Source organism: Podarcis raffonei, chromosome 10, assembly GCF_027172205.1.
Source record: "Podarcis raffonei isolate rPodRaf1 chromosome 10, rPodRaf1.pri, whole genome shotgun sequence".
In the NCBI taxonomy this organism is placed as follows: Eukaryota; Metazoa; Chordata; class Lepidosauria; order Squamata; family Lacertidae; genus Podarcis; species Podarcis raffonei.
Genome location: NC_070611.1, coordinates 20287037 through 20309943, shown reverse-complemented (window position 1 = coordinate 20309943; position 22907 = coordinate 20287037). Strand labels below are relative to the sequence as shown.

Here is a 22907-nt window from a genome sequence, read left to right as displayed (position 1 = left end):
GCAGAATAAGCGTTTGTCGTGTGTATTAAATCCAATGTTTCCTAATAGCTTCACAGCATCCTCAGCACAAAGGAAAGAATTAAGAAAAAGAAAACACCCACCGATTGTACTGGACAAAAAAACAAAAACAAACAAACAAACAAACCACCAACATATATTACAAACGCTCCAAAAACGATCGCGACGCATTAAGCTTTGTAACTCAAGTGGGACTAGAGAGGCGTGGAATATTTGCTTCCTTGCCACATACCCGTCCCATGCCCACCGCGAATAGCTGGTCCCGTGCCCCACAGAGAAATGCCGTAAAGCTCTTTGCGGGTGCTTCTCTTTTAAGGGCATTTGGGATAAGAATTCTATGTATTCATTCCTTCCTTTATTACATGCCTACCCCACCCTTTGTCGTCAAGGAGCTCGAGGGGGCGCACACGGTTCGCTCCCTCCTCATTCCATCCCCACAACTAGAATACACGCGACCACCATCGTCAGGCTGGCCTCTTAAATACATCACAGCAGAATCCCCCTCCCTAACTTTTAACTGCACTCGCGGGCAGCTCCGCGTCAGCTAGGATCCGTCGAAAGACCGTGCAGATCTAACGAGACGCGGCAAACCCTTTTCCCCCGACGCCAAATGAGTCCTGGATTTACTCCCTTCCAGCGGGGAGGTGGGGTTTTTCTCTCTGGGAGCCCTTCCCCACAGCAGATGGGTTGGCGCAAAAGTTCTCTCCCCAGAGGGAAGCTCAGGTTCCCTTCCCTCGGCCCCCGAGGCAGACGCCAGACGGGCGCAGTTGTGGCGCGAGGGGGCAAACCAGACTGGTTTCAGCGTACAGGTGAACTGGCTCACCTGGGCGACAAGGAAACATTTTGGCCACTTATCTTCCTCCTATTATATTTAATCTGTTTCTTATTTAATAAAAATATCTTATCTGCCCGACTCCCCATTTACTTCTGAGGCACCTCGCCGCGCCCTCCATCAATTCCTCGCCGTCGAATTTTAAAGGGGATGGATTCGGCTCCTCGCCTCCCGCGCTCCACCCCTCGGCTGGGAACTATTTCAGGCGAAGCTTTCGCTTCCTTAGCGCCTCAGCAGCTGGCTCGGTCCTGGTCTTTCTGAGATCGACTTTTCTCTGACATGTGTTTGGGAGGAGGCGAAACGACACGCCGCGTCGTCGCTGGAGCGTAGGAAACCTGGTCCCAAAGCGGCAATTACTGGCTCTGCCGTTAAGACAACGCCGGACTGAGGAGGAGTTTGGGCAATCTAGCGCCGGATTCTGGTTTTACAGTGAAAAGAAAGAGTGTGTGAGAGAAAGAGCCAGTGAGTAAAGAGAACAGACTAGGCTGAAATGGAAAGTGTCACCTGGAAGGGAAAAGATCTCCCTTTCCGAGCCGAATTCATGCTACAATGCAGCGTTACTTCGGAATGCTTCTCCGAAGCACTTCTGCCCTTGAAACCCTCCAAAGTTAGGCAACAGCCCTAAATGCATAAACTTGGGAGTAAGTCCCTCCTGGAAGCAGATGGGACTATAAGTGCGTAAGATCGCTCTGCGCGAGTGCGCAGAATTCCAGTCACGCGTGGTCATCCTAAGCTGGTTGATTGAAAAGAAAATCTTGCGTTCCGTAAGACCTTGGCAGTATAGAATTGCAGCTGGATCGTAGGCAAGTTTGTGTAGAAGTTCAGGCCCATCATGTCCAGTCCAGCTCGCTCTCAACCTAAAGAATCGCAGCTTTCTGCATCGGAGGAAGCGAAACCTGTCATCTTATATATGCCTTTGGTTTTTCAAGGCACCACAACTATAAGATGTTTCCATCCTATGCTTGTTTCCTCGGAAGATAGGTCTGACGGAGCCAGTGGATTAGCTGCGCGACTTGTGCGCTCCCTCACCCGTCAATCCGTTTGCTCTCTTATCCTAAAGCCGTCTCTTTACTGAATCTCGAAATACGTGCCCATTGCCCAGAGTCTTGAGGAAGCAAATGAGTCTGACTCATCAGTGAGGATGTGAGGTGCAGACGTTTTAAGGAGCGACCCGGTCACCAGGTCACCACCAGTAACATCCTTACAGTTTTGCTAGAGAATCCGGAGAGAAACGTAGCGCCAGATTCTACCAGAAAAGGCCCAGAGAAGGATTGCTTGGCAATGTGCTTTCTACCCAAGCTCAACCAGGAGCGGGTCGCTTCTCCTGGGCAGGCAAATCAGGCGAACTCCCAAATCTTCTTCCAAAGGAAGGAAGAAACGAGGGAGGAAGACCTGGAGCCTAGGCCAGGGTGCTTAAGGTCGCAGAAAACCCCACCCCGTTTCAGGGAGAGAATAATTCAGGCCCCATCTGCACTAGACATTTAAATCAGTATCATACCCCTCTAAACAATCAGAGTTTCCCACGAAAAACCCTGGGAACTGTGGTTCCTTAAGCATGTTGAGAGTTGTCAGGAGACTCCTATTACAGTTTCCCAGGGTGCTTTAACATCTCTCTCGCTAGGAAATTCTGGGAATTGTAGTTCTGGGAGCGGACTGCCGCACAACTTTCAGCACCCTCAACGAACTACAATTCCCAGAATTCTTGCGGGGAAGCCATAGCAGTTTAAAGCTGTATGATAATGCTTTAAATGTCTAGTGCAGATGGGCCCGTGTTAAAGCGAATCTTTTAGGAGGCGGAAGGGATGATTTCAGACTAAAGGGATCTACTTTTTTATTTTTAAAAAGAAAGTTAGAACTGCCCAGATCCGCCAAGTGGAGTTTGGTGCAAAAGACATACACTTAACAGAGGTTCCCAAACTGTGGCCATTGACTAGGCTTGCCGTACCTCAGGAAAATTCCTGAGATGTCTTGGTTTTCGGGTGTAAAAATGGCGTCGGGGGAAAATTTTGCCGAATTGGCAAAATGCCAGGAAAATCCCGATGGAAAAAGCAGCGCAAGCAGCTCCAAAGGCATAATATCACTATTTTTTTGTTTGTTCCCAAAAATAAAAGCTCAACAATGTCGGTGGTTTCCTTAAAGAAGCTCAAGAATTTTACTTTTTGAAATATGGCAACCTACCATTGGAACACGAGACAGGCTTCACTCAGGACATGCCGGTGAATTTAGGGTCGAAGACAGTATTGCATTTTATTGTATTACAGTTTGGAGTCTGCAATTAACTGCAATGTATAAGAAACTGAAGAAGCACGGACAATGCAAAATCGCACAGCATGTAACAGAGCGCATTGCCGCGGCTGCTACAACAGGCAGAAAGGTCCGTCAAGACCCCCCAGCAATTTTCAAGTGGTCTGTGGGGCAGAAAGGTCTGGGAACCCCTGACTTCGAATGAAAGAAGCCTGAACGTCGGAATTCGTTCTGAGTACTAGAACTGAATTGAACTCCCAGCCCTTCAACACACCCAAATACAGCCTTTGTTATCCGCCCCCCTGCGCCTTTCTAAATTACGTATCTTATGTAACCTGGAGGGGGAGAGAAGAGGAAAGCAGCTTTATCTGCGCTCCACGTACAGACCGAGTCCAGCCAGATTGACTCCGAAATAAGCCCCAGTGAGCACAACGGGTCTCACCCAGAACTAACATTCTCTGGTTGCATGGTTGCACGGAAGTTGTGTCTCGCTTTACGCCGTCTCTCTCTCTCTCTCTCTCTCTCTCTCTCTCTCTCTCTCTCTCTCTCTCTCTCGCTTTCGCGTCTCTCTCTCTCTCTCTCTCTCTCTCTCTCTCTCTCTCTCTCTCCTGCTTTTCTTGCTCACTTACATTTACTTGTGGTCGAAGCCCTCTCCCTCTGGGCTTTTCATTAGCAGGCAAACGCATCGCAACCTCAGGGCAATATCTGAACCCAGAGGCGATTAGATCGCCAATATCACCAAAGGCACGAGCTTCGCGCCGCTTCCCATCGCGGGCAGCTGGGAATCCGAAGGAGCGCGCCCCGTCGAGTCGGAAGGGCCGTTTTCTGCCCAGGGTGTGGGCGAGACCTCGCCTTCCGAGGGGGTAACCTGAACTTGACATCTACGCTTCTGGTGAAGGATCGCATAACCGCCTTTTCCCACTTGGTGGGGGCATTCCCCCCCCCCATTACTAAAGACAGCGCGGATAGCGGTTAGAGCGCCTGGGAGAGCAGGGTTCAAATCCCTACTCGCCAGGAAGCTCACTGGGTGACCTTGGGCCGGTGTCTCAGCCTAACCTACCACAAAGGGTTGTTGTGGAGAGCGGGAGAATCCTGTACGCCCCCTCGAGGAAAGGTGGGATAGAAATGCAGTCAATAAAAACTATTAAAATAGAGCAGGCATAGGCAAACTCGGTCCTCCAGATGTTTTGGGACTACAACTCCCATCATCCCTAGCTAGCAGGACCAGTGGTCAGGGATGATGGGAGTTGTAGTCCCAAAACATCTGGAGGGCCGAGTTTGCCTATGCCTGAAATAAAGGACGTTTCTAGGATTTGTAGAACCCCAGATGTGAGGCAAATGGGCAAGGCCCTATTCTCATTTGTTTAGGGTATGAAGTATTTACTTTGCCCCCTCCCAGAAATAAAAATAAAATCCGGGTGCCCATGCCCAATTCTAATCTTCCACACAATAACCTTGGGCTATGGCAGCAAGAGGAAACTTTCTGCAAGGTTCCCAGCCTCTCAGCGAGACAGAGGAGTGGTGAGGTGGGTGGCTGGGTATTTATTGCCCCCCCCCTTTGGAAAGCCAGTTCCACCAAAGCAAGAAATAGACGCCTTCGCCTTCTCTCAAAGTCAAAAGGCAGCAGAAACGCACGTCTAGTCTGCCGCGTCCACGTCAAAGAGGAAATTGGCAAGCCTGAACGCTGCACCTGAACTCCGTCTGTCCAGCTCAGGGAAAGAATTACTCCACTGTGGAAGTGTATGGTGAAAAATAAGTCCTATCAAAAGCAGCAGCAAAAAAACAAAAACAAAAAACCCCCAAGAAAAACACCAAAACTCAGCGCTGCGTGCGCTAAAATATGTGTATCTGATTGTGAAAGGCGAGCTGAATTTACGCACTTGCATCTGAGTTCTAGAATAAAGGTAAAAGCAATCCCGCTGTTGCAAATAAGTAAGAGAGAGAGAGAGAGAGAGAGAGAGAGAGAGAGAGAGAGAGTATTTCCCCCCCCCCCTGCAGAATGTGTGAGAGTCCACAGTGAACCGCCGGCCCTGTTACCCCGATCCAGCTGCGGGAGAGAGGTCTGCGCTTTTGACACGGTTTCACCTGCCCCGGTTGATCCAGGCGCGCCTTCGGAGCGCATCAACGGCTGTCAGGCCCAGGTCGCCAGACGCGCGTTCGCAAAAGGCTCTGAAACCCAGAGAGGATTGAAAGGCAAACTAAACAGAGCCGATGCAGCGATTGCTGCGCTTTTGGAAACCCAGCCCCTCACGAACCATCTGCTAACCAAGCCGGACCACAGAGCCTGCAAAAGACATCTTTCCTTGGGCGCTTGGTTCTGCGTAAGCGTGAGCATGAACTCAGACTTGCAGCCGTCCGGAGAGATTTAGAGAATGGGCTCCAGACAAAGGGGTGAGACGGGGGGGGGGGGAAAACCACACGAACAGGGAAAACCACACGAACACACACAAATGACGATCCACTGGACAATAAACTTCAGGACTTTCATCCAGTGTATAAAATAAAATGGCGTGCTCATGAAACTGTGGATGGCACTAAATCACTAAGTCACAAACGCTGAAGCGTGGACAACAGAAATCGGCCCTGCCAGCCCTTATAGAAGAACCAACATTCATTTTCCTCTGCTCAGGGCGCGGAACATGTCACTGCCCTCCAACGTTTGAAGGCATCATTTATAATCGTCATTCTCACTCGGATACCTATTTAGACATATGGGCTACTAATTTATGTTTCAAGTCAGAACTGATGGAATATTCCCATCGTTAATGTCAGCTGACACAAAAAACCAGCTCTATTTGTAACGATTTTTTTTTAAAAAAATAATGTTAAAGGGGGTCCCCAGTGCTTTTTTCTGGAGAAAAAGGTGGGGGAACTCACCAATAAGTTTGCTTATTACCAGCCCAGTGACAGTGCCAGACCAACCACCCCCTGCCAGTGGCGAAATGTAAGGTATTATTAATAATTTGGATTAGAAATTGTCACAACTTTGATTACAGATACGGGTGGGTTTTTGGCTCAGGCATTGGGTGTATATCCCAGCACCCCCAGGCAAAATAAATAAATAAAATAATTATTTAATTGAAAAAAGGGAAGGGAACTCAGACCCCCCCCCAGGTCCTGCTCAAAAAATCCCCTTCTCCCACGCAATACATTTTGTTCTGCTTGAGTTGGAGCAGCAAATCGTGCCTCCTCATAGGATTCAAGGCTGACCAAATTATTTTGGCCCTGGGGCAATAAATCACCCATATCACAATCAGTGGCCTCTGCGGCCAGGAACCTCCACTCTAATGAGAGTTGCTACCATCTTGTCTTGTAAGAAATCACTGCAATTTGGGCATTTGAAAGGCAGCAGTGGCAGGACATTTTCTGGACCAGCGCTGGCTGCTGACGTGGGTCTTGCAGCATGGCCTTAAAAGATCTCAGCCAGTTTTCAACACATTAATGCATCGCTTATGTAGTTTAAAGTTGGCTTTCCTGGTCCCCATGATGTCGCCTAGACATCCGTACTCGGCAGCACATTCCATTGAGATCAATAGCACCTCCTCCCAAGTAAACGCAGTGCAGATCAAGGGATCAGCTATGACTGTCAGTAACTCCCATGCCAGTCTCAACCCTGCTAATGTTATATTCCCAGGGAATATTCAGGTCAAGTATACTTCTGTCAATATCCCCTGTATCAATAACAACTCTCTCACGGATACTGCTCACTGCCAGCCACTCTCTAGTCTAAAGCCACTCTAGGTGATGGATTCACTGAATAAGTGACCATGCTCTCGTCCCTTTACCAGGTATGCAGGAGAGGGGATTTCTACACTTGCTGAAATATGATTATGATTTACAAGTTGCCTTATACCCAAAGGTCTTAGGCACCTTACACGGTAAACAAATATTTCAAACATAAAACAGTGATAACTAAATGATCATATGAAACAACCCCCCAAAAAACACATCCCTCCCTCCCTACATAAAATTGGTACCCTCTCCTGTTATATATCAGACATCTATTATCTCTTCTGCATCTGCTGAAGACATTTATCCTTCAACAAGCCACCCAATTAGCTTGTTGACTCTGTATTGGCTATGAAATTGTTGTCATATATGCATTAGTACCTAAACACACAGTATATATATGTGTGTTGTGAAATGGCTTCGAGATATTTCATTTAATTCATGAATTGCTTCCTACGCAGTGATAATGAGGCCATTGCAAAGCAATCACCATAAAACAGCAAGCAGTTAAAAAACGTTCACTGAACAAGAGAGAGATAGACTGACAGACCATTCAAATGCTTAGGCATATTAAAGAAGACTTAGCCTGGTGCAAATGTGATGCTAGACTTTGACACAACAATTAAACCAAGCAGCTCTCACAACTCAGGGTGAAATGCTCAGCACACTTTTGTTGTTGTTTAGTCGTTTAGTCGTGTCCGACTCTTCATGACCCCATGGACCAGAGCACACCAGGCACTCCTGTCTTCCACTGCCTCCCGCAGTTTGGTCAAACTCATGCTGGTAGCTTTGAGAACACTATTCAACCATCTCATCCTCTGTCGTCCCCTTCTCCTTGTGCCCTCCATCTTTCCCAACATCAGGGTCTTTTCCAGGGAGTCTTCTCTTCTCATGAAGTGGCCAAAGTATTGGAGCATCAGCTTCACGATCTGTCCTTCCAGTGAGCACTTAGGGCTGATTTCCTTCAGAATGGATAGGTTTGATCTTTTTGCAGTCCATGGGACTCTCAAGAGTCTCCTCCAGCACCATAATTCAAAAGCATCAATTCTTCGGTGATCAGCCTTCTTTATGGTCCAGCTCTCACTTCCATACATCACTACTGGGAAAATCATAGCTTTAGGTGGTAAAACCCTAATATAACTCAGTGGGGCTTGTTTCCAAACACAGGTTCTGGCTGATGGTCAGTCCTCCTTATCAGGCTTCTAGTTTCCTCTTCTTTTGCATCTAGACACAACAGATGCAATCCTGGCTGCAATGTAACCCTCCCTTGAATGGCCACACATCAGTGAATGGCAAATGCTGACTTGCAGGTGTTCCTCTCAACAACCCCAAGACACAGCTCTTCTGAGACGATACTAGAAAAATGAATTTTTGACTAATGCAGACATGATGACTTCAATTCCAACCAAGCTTTCTCTCTCACACACTCTTCTTGCTTTGCTTGATAAAGAGTTCTAGAAGACACAAAGGCTTGCTCTCTATCATAAGGCATTTTGGTTGGTCATAACAAAGGGTGTTGTTGTTTTTTAATCGTTCAAAAGAAAAGTGGCATTTTATTTTATTTAACAAAACTTACATTCTGCCTGAGTGTAAGAAAATCTCTAAGCGCTTTACAGAAAAGAGATAAAAATCTCTAAGTGGTTTATTTTATAAAATATATTTAAAAATTTAAATATATAAAAACTTTAAAAATACTGAAAATATAAAAATTGTTGATAAAAATATATACGGAAAATATTAAAAAATGATTAAGATCAACAGGAGCTAAAAAGAAATAAAAACACATGTAACTTCTACATGTCTGCATGTTTAAGCAGGCACCCAGAAGAGTAGAGAAGGTACAGTGGTACCTCGGGTTAAGAACTTAATTCGTTCTGGAGGTCTGTTCTTAACCTGAAACTGTTCTTAACCTGAAGCACCACTTTAGCTAATGGGGCCTCCTGCTGCCGCTGCGCCGCCAGAGCACGATTTCTGTTCTCATCCTGAAGCAAAGTTCTTAACCTGAGGTAGTATTTCTGGCTTAGCGGAGTCTGTAACCTGAAGTGTATGTAACCTGAAGCGTATGTAACCCGAGGTACCACTGTACTTCCCTCCCTGATGTCAATAGACAGGGAGTTCCAAAGTGTGGGTGCTGCGACACCAAAATATAAATTTATGACACATGTTAATCAAGTATTATGTGGCCCCTAGAACAGTGTCGGTTTGGCAGATTGTAGTGGTCAAGAGGGCATTTATACAGTACAGTGGTACCTCGGGTTAAGAACTTAATTCGTTCTGGAGGTCTGTTCTTAACCTGAAACTGTTCTTAACCTGAAGCACCACTTTAGCTAATGGGGCCTCCTGCTGCCGCCATGCCGCTGGAGCATGATTTCTGTTCTCATCCTGAAGCAAAGTTCTTAACCCGAGGTACTATTTCTGGGTTAGCAGAGTCTGTAACCTGAAGCATATGTGACCCAAGGTACCACTGTAAGTTGATCCTGCAGCAAAACTGGTCCCAAGTCATTTAGGGCTTTATATACGATTAGTAAACCCTTGAACCTGGCCCAGTAGCAATTGGACAATCAGTGCACATCTCTGAGCAGCGGTGTTGCATGCTGGCAGAGTCTTACTGTGTCGCGAAACAATGCAAAGTGAATTACTATGTCGCCAAAGGATGCATGTACAAAAAGTGTGTCACCAACATGAACAGTTTGGAAAGCTCTGGTCTAAACGACTGTGGACAAACTCTCTTGGTCAATGAATGGCTGTAGCTATTGCACCTCACACAGCTTGTAGCAGGTGCTTCTAACCACTGAAGCCACCTGGCCCATAGAAGCAAGTTGCACGGGGCGCCAGGGTGCCAAGTTCTGGAGGGCACCAGGGAATAGGCGGAGGCTGGATGCAGTGCCTCCCAGCATCAGCTTGCCGCCCTTGCCCAGCTCGCTGAAGCAGCACTGTGCCCAGAGCCTTTCGCCTCTTCCCCGCCGGAGGAGCCGCCCTTCAGCCGCTGGCTGCCTCCTCCAGCCCCACAAAGCTGCCAGCAGCGCCGTAAAAAGGTCAGCAACTCTGGGAAACTCCAGCGCCGGAGGGATCTTTGTACCACGGCGCCATGGATATACCGTATTTTTTGCTCTATAAGACTCACTTTTCCCCTCTTAAAAAGTAAGGGGAAATGTGTGTGCGTCTTATGGAGCAAATGCAGGCTGCGCAGCTATCCCAGAAGCCAGAACAGCAAGAGGGATTGCTGCTTTCACTGCGCAGGGATCCCTCTTGCTGTTCTGGCTTCTGAGATTCAGAATATTTTTTTTCTTGTTTTCCTCCTCCAAAAACTAGGTGCGTCTTGTGGTCTGGTGCGTCTTATAGAGTGAAAAATACGGTATTTAAGACGGCCCTGCTCCCTGGGCTTCCAGTGACAGAGCTGGATCAGAGTTTCACCCCCAAGGCACACCTAGTAACATCACCTGCCTCTTCATCTGTGTACCTCGTTTGATGGGTTTCGCTCTGAGCAAAGCTTATTTAGTTTGCATGCAGAGGATTGGCAAATGGCTTCATGACTTCATTGTCCCTGCTGCAAAATCAGAGGTTGCCCTTTCTTCCTCCTCCACTGGCACAGAAACCCTTGTATAGCATTATTACTATAGCAAGATGTCAAGAAGAGGTGGCATTAGCAGCTGAAGGGAAAATAATATGCCCTTAAGTTGTAGGGCCAGAAGAAAGGAAATGGATCCTTCTATCCTAGTGGTTCTCAGCATCTTTTTTCTGGGCCACGCTTTCCGAGGAAACATTTGCTCGCACCACACCGATTTTTCAATTGACAAGAAATGCATTGGAAAACAAAGAGAAGTGCTTGATTGGTCACACAGAACACAACTACTTTATAGTATGATCACTTGACTTCCAGAAAGTATTCAACAATGCAGCTTCCTGCCACACTTGCCAACCTCTCCTGCCACACCAGTGTGGCACGCCAAACCCTTTGGGAGCCACTGTTCTATCCCATCATGCCACTGCCACACGGGATGCCCACATCCCCGTGGGATGTGAGACACAGAGCAGTCAAATACAACATTCCTAGAGGGGACATAAAAAGAGGGTGTCTGGACCAGCCAGCTGGAATTTCCTGTTTCCTCCTGGGCTGGGAGAGACTTCCTCTGCATGTGACCAGAGGTGGGCGAGGCCTCACCTGTGCAGGTAACAAAATACCTCAGGGGAGGCAGACATATCTCTCTCTGACTCCATTCCTCGAAGAAGCAACATCTTCTTAGCCTAAGATGCTCCCTTGCCCCCTGCAAATATATAAGAGCCATTCCCCCTCCCCAGAGCACTTTCAGTAATTAAAGGCCATTTATCTTACTCCAATACCTTGGCCACCTCATGAGAAGAGAAGACTCCCTTGAAAAGACCCTTGTGTTGGGAAAGATGGAGGGCACAAGGAGAAGGGGACGACAGAGGACGAGATGGTTGGACAGTGTTCTCAAAGCTACCAGCATGAGTTTGACCAAACTGCGGGAGGCAGTGGAAGACTGAAGTGCCTGGCGTGCTCTGGTCCATGGGGTCACGAAGAGTCAGACATGACTAAACGACTAAACAACAACATCTTACTTGCATACAACTACTAATTATCAATAAAATACAAAGATAGCTAACTGATCAGGGCACCTCTCGGGCAGAAATTAAACAGGTTCACCAGCTCAATTCTGCATATCCATGCCTGGAAATGTTTCCTGTTGCTACTTTTCTGCCTTTCACTCCAATGGTAAAGACAGAAGAGCTCAGAAAGGGAGGAAAAAAGACAGTCGCTCTAGAACAGAAGCCTGTGAAAAGGGGCATAACGTTGAGGACAATGAAGTAAAACCTTGAAACCTAAAGCACATTCATTTAGAAGCAGGTCTCTTTTTAGCGGAGCTTGCTTCTGAGTAAACATGCATATGAGCAACCATTTGAAAGCTGTGGTTCTTTGTGGGCAGAGAAAATAAATCTTTGGTTTAATTGAGTCTTGGCTTCCCCAGCCCTCACACCTGTTTCTAAGAGTCAAGTCTTGGAACGTGGGGCCATAATGAGAAAAAATAAGGCCTTTGGGCATTGCAGAGCGCCTTCCTCTCATTGATGTGGTGTAGTCATTAGGAGTTTTGGTTAGACTAGGGCCTGGGAGACCAGGGTTCAAAACCCCTCTCAGCTATGCTGGGTGACTTAGGGTCAGTTGTTGTCTCTCGGCATAACCTACTTTAGAGGGTTGTTGTGAAGATAAAATGGAGGTTGGGGTGGGGAAAACCATGCACACTTCCTAGATAAAAGGTAATAACACAGAAAGAAAATGATCAAAGCAAGGGTGCCTTCTTGAATAAAATATTTGGAGCCCCAAGTAAGTCCTGCCCCCACAAAATCAACCACAAGATGCGGCACACCCCATTTCAATGGCAATGCCCATCAACTTTGGGGCTCTCTTGAGTGGGCTCCTGTGACTGAAGCATTTTAGCACCCCCCAACAAACAGGTATACACAGACATTTGGGATCAGGCAGCATAGTTTCTCACCAGGCTTGCCTGCTTTAACAGAAGTTCACTTGTTGGGGGGGGACTAGGTATATGTGAAGGTTGCAGATGTAGTATGGGGGAAGACGAAACCACAAAAGGGTGGGTGGGAAAGCACTGTGATGCTCAGAAATAAGGGGGTCGCCCTTTGGAACGCCCTCCCATCAGATGTCAAGGAAATAAACAACTACAGAATCTGACTTTTAAAGGTAAAGGGACCCCTGACAGTTTGGTCCAGTAGTGACCGACTCTGGGGTTGCGGCGCTCATCTCACTTTATTGGCTGAGGGAGCCGGAGCAGGGATGAGCAACAGGAGCTCACCCCGTCGCGGGGATTCGAACCACTGACCGGCAAGTCCTAGGCTCTGTGGTTTAACCCCACAGTGCCACCCCTGTCCCTAAGACATCTGAAGGCAGCCCTGTTTAGGGAAGTTTTTAATGTTTGATTCTATTTTTAATATTCTGTTGGGAGCCTCCTAGAGTGAGCGGGATATAAATAAAATAAAATATAATAAATATTATTATTATTATTATTATTATTATTATTATTATTATTAGCCAAGAGATTTACAGCACAATCCTCAGTGATCCTACCGGGTTCTGTTGGTTTCAGTGCCGTCCAAGAGCGCGCAGGACTGCAGCACCGACAACCTGCGAGGAAGTCAACTGCACAGTCCTTCTGTCTTTAGTCCTGAAAGAGGTTCCAGAAAGCGGGGAGAGGGTGCGGATAAAAAACCCGCTGGTCTCTGAAATCGCCCAGCAGAAAGTTTCCGTTAACGAGCTTCCGCCGGGGCCTGCGCTTTGCGCCTTAGCGCGCAGAATGCACCAGGAGAAGCCTCCATCCCGGGAAAGGATCGCCTGGGTTTTTTAGCTCTTAAAACCAGGTGTGATCTTACAGGGAGTTGGCCTAGATGGTCCTTCCGAATCCGAAATGCTCCGACTCTCTGAAATATCGAAGAAGAGAGCTTATTTCTAAGCGGCAGAGCTGGCGGCGATGATGCTGCCCGGACACCTGCGCCTGGGAAGCCCTTTTAGCCAACAAGGCTCAGGTGTGAAAAAAGGGCAATGGCTGCGTGGCGGGCGTGGCTTGGCCTGTGGGCTTGGAAAGAGGCGTCATACGGGAGGGAATGGCGGTGTAAACGCATCGCGTTCCCCGCCTGCCCCCCACGGTTACTGGGGTCTCCTTCAGCGGGGAATCCGGGTAAGTATGAATGAAGCGCTTTGGGGCCAGCCACGAGGCGCCAAAAAGCGGAGCAGGAGTTTCCTTCCGAGTCGGTGCAGGGCAACCCGGCCTGGCGGCTCTCTTTTCGTCTGAGCTCCAAGCCCAAGGGCTCCGGCCTGGGAGCAGGTCGCCCGCCTTCGTGGCTGGGCGCGCGTTGGTTTCGAGGCAGCTGTGGTTGATCCGCAGCTTCTCAGCGGGGCTGAGGTCGGGTGACCACATGTCCTGTATGATACAAGATTGCCCCGTATTTCAATGTAAAATGCTGCATCTTGTACTGATACAGTTTTGTCCTGTGTTTCAGGTCTTCTCTATCTTTATCTCTCTGCCAAGTTAGGGATCCTCTCCAAATGCGTGTGTTGGAAAGGGTGTGTGAAAGGTCATGTATTTAAGCTCTCAGTAGCCAAGTGCAGGGGACGCGGGTGGCGCTGTGGGTTAAACCACAGAGCCTAGGACTTGCCAATCAGAAGGTGGGCAGTTTGAATCCCCGTGACGGGGTGAGCTCCCATTGTTAAGTCCCAGCTCCTGCCAACCTAGCAGTTTGAAAGCACGTCAAAGTGCAAGTAGATAAATAGGTACCACTCCAGCGGGGAAGGTAAACGGCGTTTCCGTGCGCTGCTCTGGTTAGCCAGAAGCGGCTTAGTCATGCTGGCCACATGACCCAGAAGCTGTACGCCGGCTCCCTCGGCCATAAAGCGAGATGAGCGTCGCAACCCCAGAGTCGGTCACGACTGGACCTAATGGTCACGAGTCCCTTTACCTTTACCTAGCTAAGTGCAGACAGATATACAAATTCATGGGTATGTGTGCACAACTTAGCTTTTTTTAAGGGAACCACCAAAAAAACCGCTGGCTGCCCATCAAATGCACGCCATTTTAGGAAGACCGCAAAATTGTTGAGCTTTACTTTTTAGGGAAACCCGAAAGCTGCTGAATTTTTTTTTGACAACTCCCAAAGTTTTTCAGCTTTTTAAAAGGAAACCACCCCAAAAACATTTTTTGACCTGCCTAAGATCCAAGACATGCCTTTTGGAAATTCTCCTTGGATGTCAGTTCTGCCCTTGAAATCCCATCAATGTCTGGGAAAATCTGGACGTATGGCAGCCCTGATATGGGTTGTTTTGAAGTCACTTCAGCACCATATGAAAAAAAATCACCACAACCAGCCCATTCCATCCTGTCCAGAACAACCCTAGAGCCACGGGCACTGCACCTGCCAACATGTGTTTCTCTGCCAAGAAGCGAGTAGTCGAGTCCCCTGCATCCCCTTCCAACCTCCCCTCATTTGCCTTGGGGAAGGTCCCACTCGACCTCGGGTGCCCAGCTTCCAGGGCAACTTGGGAATCCATATTTCCCTCCCTGCCTGGTCTCGCTATGGCCGGAAGTGACAGACAGCTGGACAAGGGAGAAATCCAGGATTTTAGGGTAGCTGTGATAGGGCAACCACGTGTAAACCCCCCACCCAAAGTAGGAGCAAAGGAAAGAGTTTGTGCATGCTTTTTCTAGTTCACATCTTATTTCAAGAGGATTTTTTAAAAATTAAATAGTTTTTGGTTTGTTTTTTACATTAAAAGGGGAAGTGCCCCTTCCTGCAAGTTAGTGAATCAGGAGTTGTTGAACAGTGGCATGGATTGCCTTGGGAAGTGGCAGGCAGTCCTTTGCTGGGGATTTGTAAGGAGAAACTGGCCCGTCACGAAGGCTGTAGTTCAGGCTTCTTCAACTAGGTGCCCTCTAGAGATACTGGATTTCAGCTCCTATCAGCCCTGACCATTGGCTCTGCCAGCTGGGGCTGATGAGCTTTGCAGGCCTGAGCCAAGTTGGGGAAGGTTGTTGGATCCTGTCTTGAGTAGCGGGTCAGACTAGATCACCCTATCTGAACCTTGGGTCTCCAGATGTTACTGGACTACAATTCCCATCATCCATCATTGGGCCATGCTGGCTGGGGCTGATAGGAATTGTAGTCCAGTGACACCTGGGTGGCCCAAAGTTGGGAAAGGCTGTGTTATGACATCCAAGGTCCCATCCAACTCCTACGGTTTGAAACCACTGAGTGTTGAGTTTGCTGCTGCAAGCCATTGAAAGCTGCTGCAAACCATTGAGTGCAGAGTCTGACCTAGGAGGGGTCAGAACCTCAGAGGAGGCAATTTAAAGGGTTTGATTTTTGGTGCAAGCAGAGGGGTGTTTTGAGTTGTGGATTTGGGGCTGGACTAATCCAGCCATAGACCTATCTGCAAGATTAACAGTGGGCTGAATTGGAAGCCTAAGCTTTCACTCAGCTACAGCTTGACTCCTGTTGGGGATAATGGACAATTTGGATTGGCAAGGTAATTGAAGAAATGCTTTGATATCACATTTCCCCACATGATCAGGGCAAGAGTTAGAAAGGGCATGGGCTCCTGTCTTTGCTGCTAAATTTTGTTTGGAGGGGGTATTATTATTATTATTATTATTATTATTATTATTACTACTACTATTATTATTTACCTTTCTATCTCTCCTTTCCTCCAAAGAGCTCAAACTGGCACACGTGGTTTTTCTCTCCCTTTTTAAAGCCCCACAAAAAAGCAAGAGACCAGAGTCTCTTCTGACTCAGGCTGGGATGGAGAAGACAAAAACTTCAAAAGGAACAGGATAGCTCGGTTGGTTAGAGAATGGTGCTGATAATGCCAAGGTTGCAGGTTCAGTCCCCATATGGGACAGCTGCATATTCCTGCATTCCAGTGTTAGAAACTCGGATATATAAGCTAGGCGCCAAAGGACTTCTTAATCCAGGGTTACAGTTGCCAAAATACCTAGTTGCCGTTTTGGGGCCAGACAGCTTGAAAGTCGTATTTTCCAATAGAACTTTTTTGGTTCCTGTAATTCGTTCAAATAAAATATCATGGATAGAATTCTACAGGATGTGTTGCTGGTGTGTGAAAACAATCAAGGTCCAAGGATTCCCCAGGCATGCACCTCCAGATGGTGGAGATGTCAGGTCCCATCCTGGCACTTGGGCATCTTCACTTGGTTGCAAGTGGCCGATAGCCAGGTGCAAAATGCGCCTGGCAAATTTTCAATGCTGCCTGCATTGCAGGAGTTTGGACTAGAATAGTTGATCCTCTGAGTCCCTTCCAACTGTATGATTCCATTTTTTAAAAACTGCATTGCAGCTCTAGCTATTTCCTATTGCTTTGTTTATTGACTCCATGACATGCAGAATTTCAACTAATAGGTTCTACTGAAAAGTTTTTGTTGTTTAGTCATTTAGTCGTGTCTGACTCTTCATGACCCCATGGACCAGAGCACGCCAGGCACTCCTGTCTTCCACTGCCTCCCACAGTTTGGTCACACTCATGCTGGTAGCTTCGAGAACACTGTCCAACCATCTCGTCCTCTGTCGTCCCCTTCTCCTTGTGCCCTCCATCTTCCCCAACATCAGGGTCTTTTCCAGGGAGTCTTCTCTTCTCATGAGGGGGCCAAAGTATTGGAGCCTCAGCTTCAGGATCTGTCCTTCCAGTGAGCACTCAGGGCTGATTTCCTTCAGAATGGATAGGTTTGATCTTCTTGCAGTCCATGGGACTCTCAAGAGTTTCCTCCAGCACCATAATTCAAAAGCATCCATTCTTCGGCGATCAGCCGCCTTGATGGTCCAGCTCTCACTTCCATACATCACTACTGGGAAAACCATAGCTTTAACTATGCGGACCTTTGTTGGCAAGGTGATGTCTCTGCTTTTTAAGATGCTGTCTAGGTTTGTCATTGCTTTTTTCCCAAGAAGCAGGCATCTTTTAATTAGCATTGGACGAAGCTGCCTCCTTTGCCACGCCTTTCCTTGTTACATAACCCATGATAGTAGCTGGAAGGCAGCATTCTGGCATGAAAGGGATTAGGAGAAAGATTTTAAAATATTGTTCTGCGCAAAGGATGAGGCTCATGCTTTAACTAGTCCCAACGAACCACTTGAGGCCCTGCTGCAATGTAATAGAAAGTTAGGGGGAATTATCTTTAGAGCTAATAAGGGGACATCGACTTTCGAGGGCACTTGGGTAAGATATCTGGGGCTAAGGATTACTGCACAATGAGGGGACTCTTTAAGGTTAATTGTCTCCCTTTGTTAAGAGGAACTGAAAAAGGAAATGGAAAGATGGAGCCAGAGGAATGGCTCCTGGACTGGTAGAAAGAAATATGGAACCTGATGCTGAGATTATGGATCCCTTTTCAGAGTCCCATCAGTGCAAATTCCCGAAGGAAGGGGGAATCTAACGCCCCATTTGTAAATTTTGTGCACGTATTGGCTATGTAACCTGCCCTCGGATTTTTAGGGAGAAGGGATGTTAAAAGGATGATGATTCTCATGGGCTGGAGGTTCTCTGGCCGCTGCTTAAAGGGGTGAGTAGAATTCAGAACAGGGATACAGTGTGGGAATGTAATCTGGTTAAGGAATATTGGCAAAAGATTATAAAGGTAATTTCTGGACTATTTCAAATAAACATAGAAGTTAATAGGGATTTGTTATTTTCGGGAATGCTGGGAAATAACAAAGTAAAGAGTAATAAGCAAGAGTTGTACAAGATTATGATTCTAGCTGGAATGGCAGTTATGGCTTTGGGATGGAAAGAAAAGGCCAAATGGAATATAGAAAAATGGAATGATTATGTTTTTGAATACGTACAATCAGAAATATTCGCACAGATAGTGGCAGAGGATAGATGGGAAAATAAATGCCAAAGAATCACAAATAAATGGGCATTTTACAGGAACTGGATAGAAAGAGGGGAAGGCAACCCTAACATACAAGCTCGAATGAACAGACTGTGTACATGGATAAAGCTATGAAGAAGGAAGGCCTGACAGGCTCAAGTCCTAGGCTCTGTGGTTTAACCACAGCGCCACCCGCGTCCCTAATATATATAATAATGTTATGTTATTAAGCAAATTTAATAAAACAGAAGGGGGGAAAAAAAGAACAGGGATACAGTGTATGGTGTAAGTTCTGGGAGGGGGGCATTGGGCAAGATGTACCATCTTGTGTTTTTGGCTGCAGCCATCGAGAAGGGAAGAGAAGCTTGAGGCTGGGTTGGTGCTCCTCCTTTCTCCTGTGATGCTTACTCACTTAAAGAGGACTGTGTACAGGCAATGATAACAAGGAGCAGCAGCAGTAAGGCTGGGAGTGGGGAACCCAGGTATTGATGGGCCCTTGAGTCTGATCCTTGATAGTTGGCCAATGATGCTAATAGCTGGCAAGCGCCCTGGGAATACACACGGATGAGCAATCTTCAATTAAATTAAAAGGATCTGGGATTCTGTTGGGTTTCTGTGGAGATCTGGAACCATTTGTGCTTTTATAGGTGCTGCCTTTTGCATAACACTTACACAAGGAGAATGTGAAGGCCACAAATGCAGGAAATGCTAATGTGCTTTACTGGCCACGGGCGACACACACCTTGCACCGGGACTGAACTAATTTAAGGACCGGTTTAAGCAGCTTGCACTTTTGTAGCTTTAAAAGTGGCTGAATTGTAGGAATGGGAAGCAGGTTATTCGGTTAGCTTCCTCCTGGAGGTTTCGCTTTTTCTTTACGTACCAAAGGTAAAAACCACCCCCACCACATACAGTACCTGCAGGCAACAGCTAAACTCCCAGCAAAGCTTTGGGCAAGGTGTATCTTTAACCTGCAGCTCTGTCCCATCACCAGTGAATACCCACAGACTGGTATTGGGATGGCGCATAGTCTAGTGGTAAAACTTCATATGCAGAAGGTCAGTCCCCAGCATCTCTGGGTAAGACTGGAAGAAAACCCAGTCTGAAGTCCCAAAGAGGCACTGCCTTTCAATGTAAGACTATACTGAGCTAGACAGGCCAAATTGTCTGACTCTGCAGCTTCCTTTGCGTATGTTTTTTAAAAAACATTTGAGTGCCTGGAGGCGGTTGGAGGATGGATGGCGGCTAACAGATTGAGGTTGAATCCTGACAAGACCGAAGTACTGTTTCGGGGGGACAGGGGGCGGGCAGGTGTGGAGGACTCCCTGGTCCTGAGTGGGGTAACTGTGCCCCTGAAGGACCAGGTGCGCAGCCTGGGAGTCATTTTGGACTCACAGCTGTCCATGGAGGCGTAGGTTAATTCTGTGTGCAGGGCGGCTGTCTACCAGCCCCACCTGGTACGCAGGCTAAGACCCTACCTGCCCGCGGACTGTCTCGCCAGAGTGGTGCATGCTCTAGTTACCTCTCACTTGGACGACTGCAACACGCTCTACGTGGGGCTACCTTTGAAGGTGACCCGGAAACTGCAATTAATCCAGAATGCGGCAGCTAGACTGGTGACTGGGAGTGGCTGCCGGGACCACATAACACCGGTCCTGAGAGATCTCATTGGCTCCCAGTATGTTTCCGAGCACAATTCAAAGTGTTGGTGCTGACCTTTAAAGCCCTAAACGGCCTCGGTCCTGTATACCTGAAGGAGCGTCTCCACCCCCATCGTTCAGCCCGGACACTGAGATCCAGCGCCGAGAGCCTTCTGGCAGTTCCCTCATTGCGAGAAGTGAGGTTACAGGGAACCAGACAGAGGGCCTTCTCGGTAGTGGCGCCCGCCCTGTGGAACACCCTCCCTTCAGATGTGAAGGAAATAAGCAGCTATCCTATCTTCAAAAGACATCTGAAGACAGCTCTGTTCAGGGAAGTTTTTAATATTTAATGCTGTATTGTTTTTAACACTTGACTGGGAGCCGCCCAGAGTGGCTAGGGAAACTCAGCCAGATGGGCGGGGTATAAATAGTAAATTATTATTATTATTATTATTATAATAAATTTTTTTGTTTCTCCTTCTTTTAAAATTGCTTTTATTACAAGATTTTCTTGGGTTACAAAAGTACAGCACCTCTGTTTTCAGATCATAAAGTCTTTTCTACAGATCAGTTCTATCCGGTGTGAGACATTGTTGAAGTCGGTATAAGGTTGGGGGGGAGAAGAGAGGGGTGGTAAACTGTCAGGGCTGAGGGTATCCTCTCTTCACAACAATTGCCATGACTTTTTAAAATAGTCTTTATTTACAGTATTTACAACGGGTCATTAACACATCTTATCATCCATCAGAGTCACTCAGTTCAGATCTCTGCTGAGGCCTGCGGTTGCCCCTCCAGCAACCCATGCTTTTCAGCCCTCCTCTTCTCCCATGTCTCATGAGAGCTGTCGAGAAAGATTCTGAGCTTGAGCTTAACCCTTGCTGCTCCTGTGAACTTCTTGGCTCTCTAGCCCTTCCTGCCTCTTCCTCTCGGCTTCCTCCCACAGCTCTCTCCTCATTATCTCCCTCCCCGTCAGGCACCTCGCCCTCTTCTTCCACTCCCAGGTTCCCCCCTCCCTCCGGGGAACTTGAAACCACTGGCTCATCCCTGACATAAACTTTCATTCTTTTACATAGTGTTACGTGCAAGGTTTTGTGTCACATTCTCTTTCTATTCATTTATTAGCTTTTCTTGGTGGTGAAAGAGGTTGGGGGACCCAAGGCATAGTTGGTTGACTTCAGTTGGCTGCAGTGAGTATCCCACTGGTTCTCCATATTAATCTTTTTCCTAGTTATTGCTCCTGTGGTGTCTTTCTTTCCAGTAAGTTTTTGTGTTTTCCCCGGACTCTAATCAAGTTCTTTCTGATCACATGGTTGGAGAAGCTCTTGTAAATTTTGGCTCTGCCATACCACATACAGGCATGCCATCCATATTTACCATCATGCCCTTCCAGATCTAGCAATAATAATAATAATAATAATAATAATAATAATAATAATAATAATTTATTATTTATACCCCACCCATCTGGCTGGGCTTCCCCAGCCACTCTGGGCGGCTTCCAAAAAGAAATAAAATAAAATACTGTAATACATCAAACATTAAAAGCTTCCCTAAACAGGGCTTCTAAAAGTCTGGTACTTGTTGTTCTCTTTGACATCTGGTGGGAGGGTGTTCCACAGGGAGGGCGCCACTACCAAGAAGGCCCTCTGCCTGGTTCCCTGTAACTTGGCTTCTCGCAGTGAGGGAACTGCCAGAAGGCCCTCGGTGCTGGACCTCAGTGTCCGGGTAGAACGATGGGGGTGGAGACGCTCCTTCAGATATACTGGACCAAGGCCGTTTAGGGCTTTAAAGGTCAGCACCAACACTTTGAATTGTGCTCGGAAATGTACTGGGAGCCAATGTAGGTCTTTCAAGACGGCGGTTCCCAGTCACCTGCTTGTTCTTCAGTAATCCAGCACAAACCCAATGCCTCAAAGTATAATTGTAGATCTGGTAGTTCTGGGGAGGCTTCTAATACCTGTTTTGTTATTTTGCATATTTCTTGTAGGTCTGATGTCCAGAGGGATTGGATTCTGGAGCAGTCCTACCACATGTGGGGGTATGTACCTGCAGAGCTGCAACTTCTCCAGCATTTTGGTGAGGTTCCTGGGTGTATCAGCTCCAACTTCCATGGTGTTAGGTACCATCTATAGGTAAGTTTCAAGGTGTGTTCCTTTCTGTTGTCTGAGATGGATTTGAAGGAAGGTTTAGACCACAGTTTAGTCCATTGGATGGGGTGTATTTGGTTACCTATGTCATACTCCCGTTGCTTTTTGATTGAGATTTCTGTGTTGAGCCCCCAAACATTGCGGGAAGCAATAATGATCATCACTCGCTCTATCCCAAAAATCTTTGGCATCTCTTGGTATCATTTGAGAAGGTTATTTCCTGAAGGGAGACCAAAGAGAATGCTAGAGCCCAGACATATTGTCCTCGCCATCCTGTTTGTGAGGACAGTGCAAGAACACAGAATATTTTATTTGCCCTTTCTCCCACTAAATAGCTCTATTTCAAGTTCTCGAGAGTTCTTGGAGAACGAGGAGTAATTGCCACTTCGAGGAGGAGCCAAGCTCTGCTGAAGTGTAACTTGTTTGCCCTTGTTCAGTGCAGTTTACATGAGCGCTTCAAAACAAAACAAAACAATGAGCTCCTCTCTGGAACTCACTACGTTTCAATCCTTCAAGCCTTTGTACTCACAGAGCAGCCGCAAAGTTGCGCGACCTGTCTTTGCAAAGAACCGTCGCGTAAGCCACAGCGATTCTGAATTGTTTAAGGAATTCATTGAAGTAAAGCACTTCACTGCTAAATTAAGGCCAGGGATTTAAGGTCACTAGGAACATAAGTAACGCCCACCCCCAACTTCTTCGCTCAGTGCTCTTCCAGATTACTTTGGAACCATTCAAGCTGTCATCAATAGGCAGAGATGTATGCATTTTATGGGAAGGTATACAAAAGCAGAATGCCTTTTTGAAAAGACATCACCGGAGAATATTGAGATGCAAGTAATTTCTTAAATGAAAAAACTATAGGCTAGACCACTCAGGTAATTCTTCA

At 47.1% G+C, this 22907-nt stretch overlaps 1 protein-coding gene across 1 annotated transcript in view; it reads left to right on the top strand.

Moving 5' to 3' along the window:
• The window catches only part of LOC128422076 (WAS/WASL-interacting protein family member 3-like), a 24752-nt gene extending 1845 nt beyond the window's left edge, over positions 1–22907 (top strand). Inside the window, exon 2 of the mRNA XM_053405627.1 lies at positions 21862–22907. Within this exon, the coding sequence (XP_053261602.1) occupies positions 21862–21867 (6 nt within the window). The 3' untranslated portion in view covers positions 21868–22907. The remainder of the gene's footprint in view (positions 1–21861) is intronic.